The 4,263-nt window shown below is 34.0% G+C and overlaps 1 protein-coding gene across 1 annotated transcript; it reads right to left on the reverse strand.

Annotated features, from left to right (window-relative positions):
* Nucleotides 1–1,239: 1,239 nt before the first annotated feature.
* Nucleotides 1,240–3,843, reverse strand: LOC134241311 (uncharacterized). The gene is made up of 2 exons (XM_062723375.1): nt 3,514–3,843; nt 1,240–1,883 (listed from the first exon to the last, which is right to left on the reverse strand). Exons 1-2 carry the CDS (start codon nt 3,791–3,793, stop codon nt 1,486–1,488), a joined length of 678 nt encoding a protein of 225 aa, XP_062579359.1. The 5' UTR covers nt 3,794–3,843; the 3' UTR covers nt 1,240–1,485.
* Nucleotides 3,844–4,263: the final 420 nt, after the last annotated feature.

The following is a 4,263-nucleotide window of genomic DNA, read 5'->3' on the forward strand; positions in this document are numbered from 1 at the left end:
TCTCATTTCACACAAAGATTGCCCATCACCAAAAAGTGTGTCATGACCTTGACCCAAGGTCATTTGGGGAAGTTCAAGGTCACTGGAAGAAAAATTTCATAATTCATGTCTGGTCCTTATCTTTCTTATGGATAAACTTGGTAGGTTCTCATTTCATGCAAAGATTGCCCATCACCAAAGTGTGTATCATGACCTTGACCCAAGGTCATTTGGGGAAGTTCAAGGTCATTGGAAGAAAATTTCATAAATCATATTTGAGTTCATATCTTCTTATGGATAAACTTGGTAGGTTCTCATTTCACACAAAGATTGCCCATGACCCAAGGGTGTGTCATGACCTTGACCCAAGGTCATTTGGGGAAGTTCAAGGTCACTGGACGAAAAATTTTATAATTCGTGTCCGGTCCATATCTTTCCTATGGATAAACTTGGTAGGTTTTCATTTCACACAAAGATTGCCCATAACCCAAGGGTGTGTCATGACCTTGAACCAATGTTATTTGGGGAAGTTCAAGGTCACTGGAAGAAAAATATCATAATTCGTGTCCGGTCCATATCTTTCTTATGGATAAACTTGGTAGGTTCTTATTTCACACAAAGATTCACTACAACAGAATATATTATAGAACTTGATTTGCAAATAACAATTTTAGCGTCTGAATCCGTAGGAAAGTTCTGTTAATTAATGATTGATTGATTGTGATTGTCCGTTGTTTAACGTTCTAATCAAGGAAGGGTTTGGAGATAACTAACAGTATTCAATATCAAAGTCCATTAAACAATACAAAATAGGAGCAGAGCAAACACGGACCTCCGAAACATCAGAGGTGGGATCAGGTGCCATGGAGGAGTGAGCATCCCCTGCTGACCGGTCACACCCGCCGTGTGCTCCTTGTCATGATCGGGAAATAACGGAAAAATCCGTCGATTCAGTGTATAAATAATGGACTAACAATTAGTATGAAAAATGTCAGTCAGCATTTGACTCAATGATTAATTGTCTTTGCTGACAAGGTCATTGTATCGACCACAGAAATTTCGAAATGATCCAGCATTTTTCACTCATATGAAGACGCCACAACTTGCCGATGGAGAGCTGCAATTTTTGTCCTGTATTTGTCAATAACAGCATTGAGCAGTGATTGATCTTCTTCGTGCCAGCACGTACAGCGACACAGACCTGGGTTTAAACGGTTTCATCCGAAGGACCATATCCAGGTGTTAAATAATGAAAAGATGCATACAATATTTTTATTCGCAATTGCAATTACATTGCTGCGTATTTGGCGTATATAACGCCATCAAAAATTGTTCATATAAACTGTGTGTCTGTAACGGAGAAAAAGAGTTTCTTAATACAATACAATTTGAAAAAACAATAATACAAGTAATTTTTAAAAAGGAAGCAAAAACTACATACGCTTTAATGCTATTTAGATATATTTCTTTTGTGTTTCTATGTATTCATTTGTAATGTTTAAGCTTTTAATTAATAATGAAGCCAGAGAAAGAGGTTCTTCCATATTCATTACTTTTAATCGTTCCTTTTCCCACCCCTGGACGGGTACGTACAAATACTGCATCGCCCTTTGTCACGTTTACAATTGCATTTCCAGAGACGGTATTCCAACCGCAATAAGCAAATGTGCTTCCAACCACATCCTTATTTACAATAAGTTCGCTTGTATACGCTTCACCGCACTCAACACGTGTCACCCAGGTAAACGAATAAAGGCCTTCCTTTGATGCCGTAAAGATTCCTGTGTATTGGTTGTACGCATTGTCAAAATTTGTTTTAATGACGTCATAGACTATTGTGTGCTGACCTCCAGGATTAGCAAGGTCACTTGACAGATACGCATAAAATCCATTTCCATATTTTTCTACAACAAAATGAATAATAATACATAGTTAATGCATCAAATAAATACCTTATTAATTAAAAAAATTTCAAAAAGATACAGAATCATAAATTTATTACATTTTTACCCTTGAAATGCTGTAATTTATTCATTGAATAAAAATGATATCCTGTCACAGTGTGAAAGGATATCAAAATGATATCCTGTCACAGTGTGACGAATATCAAGAGTGCGGGAAAACTCTCGATTTCCCTTCCCATAACGAAGATTGTTGTAAAAAAAATCTTCCTAGACCTAATATAAGATGGAAGGAAATGAATGAACCGTTCTGAAATTGATTAAAACTGTTAAAATTACCAAAAATATTATGCCAAATCCATGTTTATAGTGTTTTCACCTCACTTAGCTATGACGTCTCAACCGCTTAACTATATGACGTCATATCCTATGACTGTATTACAAAAAGACAGAGGCAAAGGAAAAACAATTTTTTTTAAATTTCATAAACAGAAAATTCAATGTTTTGTAGTTGAATATGGAATTTATTTCACTCGTGAGACAGGATTTTTTGATATTTTCACTCGTGCTTCGCACTCGTGAAAATATCAAAAATCCTGTCCCGCTCGTGAAATAAATCCCATATTCAACTACAAAACATTGAATATCCTCTATATACTAGATCTATGCTAAGGATTAAAAAAGTTTTTAAGGCTCAGCTTACAACTTATTTGCCAAAATGTGAAAATGAAAAAAATGACTCTCAAAAATGAATGAATTCATATCAAATTAAATGTTTTAAAAAATACAAAAAAATTCAAAAAAAGCGTCATGGAGTGGAAGCAATTAATTAGATATTAAATACAAGCGATAAAAACAAAAGTTTGGGTGCCCGGATTAGCTCATACTTTTGATAAATTTTGGTTGTAAATAATGCAAATAATAACTTTTTAAAATGTTAAACAATGGAAACTTTCTATTATGTTCAAAATTATACCTTAATTTCATCAAACATCCTTATTAATCTTTACAACATTTTTTCGTATAAGGGACATTTTCTTTCAATTGTTTGGCCAATGTGTACACACTGAATTGTTTTCCGGATTTTACCGTTATTTCTCGATTATGACAAGGAGCACACGGCGTGTGTAACCAGTCGGGATGCTCACTCCACAATGTCACCTGATCAAACCTTTAATGTTTTGGAAGTCCGTGTTTGCTCTGTTCCAATTTTGTATCATCAATGGACTTTTAAGCTTGAATACTGTACGTTATCTCCATATATTTCATCCAATAATTATCCATTTTGAATAAAAGTGTACCTTTGATTTAAACTTCATTGTACGCATATAGACATCAATAAGGGTTTGTTTTCACTATCTTTTATAAAAGTTCGCTTCTGTCATCTGTTTTAATTCTTATTTTAAAAAAAAATGGTGGTACCAGAAAAAAAAAGGTAATAGAATACACCTGTGAAATATAAAAGCAATAACCCCGCCCACTCAGAAAATAATAACAAGGTTGAAGTTTTTACGGAACAGGCGGACGGAGAGGGCTAGAACTATACACTCCCGAATCTTCGATTACGGGGACATAACAACAACAAAACAAAGGAAACAAGCTAACAAAGAAAAAAACCGTAAAACAATCTTACTTGGTAAAATATCTTCTTTATTTTCTTGCATCCGTTCTCCTATTTTCTCGCCATCAGTTTTAAGGTTTGAAATCTCATTTGTTAAGAGACGTAACTTCTTTTCAATTTCAAGTCGAATCAATGTCTCTTTATACAACTGATCGATAGCAATTTTTAGCAACTTATCCTTCGAAGGTTCCGTCAAAGAACTTGCACTAGAGACAGTAGGTAGAACGTTTCCAAAAGCCCCAAGCACCAATAATCCAAAAAGGATTATTATTTCTGACACTTTAGGTATCATTTCAGACAGCTATAGCTCAGAGAAATGTATTGTTTGCAAACTATACCTCTTTTTTTTCAAGAGTCATGTTTTCATCAGCATCTGTTTTATATCTGTTGTGCATTTCAGCTAGGTATGTTTATCTGTTTATATTACGTCAAATGCAACATGTGGGTTGTGTTTTTACTTTCTACACGGAATCAGTTTTTAGTACAGTTTATACTGATTAGAGTGATAAGTACAAACCTGGACATTTAAAACAGTACATTCAAAAGTGATTTATGAACGGAAAATTGAAGATAACAAGAATGAATACAAATTGCACTCAATGACATTTACTTTTTATTGTTCGAAATATGTATAAGCTGTCTATAAAATCGAATGTATGAAAATGCAAAAATCAGAATGAAAATTAGAATATAACTATATTTTCGCTTGATAATACAATGTATTTGGCTTAATATAAAAGGCAATTAATATGGAATGAAACA

This window comes from Saccostrea cucullata, unplaced genomic scaffold (assembly GCF_032062105.1).
Source record: "Saccostrea cucullata isolate Sc308-1 unplaced genomic scaffold, CSIRO_AGI_Scuc_v1 ctg21599, whole genome shotgun sequence".
Classification (NCBI taxonomy): Eukaryota; Metazoa; Mollusca; class Bivalvia; order Ostreida; family Ostreidae; genus Saccostrea; species Saccostrea cuccullata.

Bases quoted from the DNA above. Each gene is read 5' to 3' on its own strand.
- LOC134241311 (XM_062723375.1), bottom strand. From the start codon at position 3,793: ATGATACCTAAAGTGTCAGAAATAATAATCCTTTTTGGATTATTGGTG. The intron at 1,884-3,513 runs GTAAGATTGTTT...ATTTTGTTGTAG, and splicing joins TAAAGAAGATATTTTACCAA to AAAAATATGGAAATGGATTT.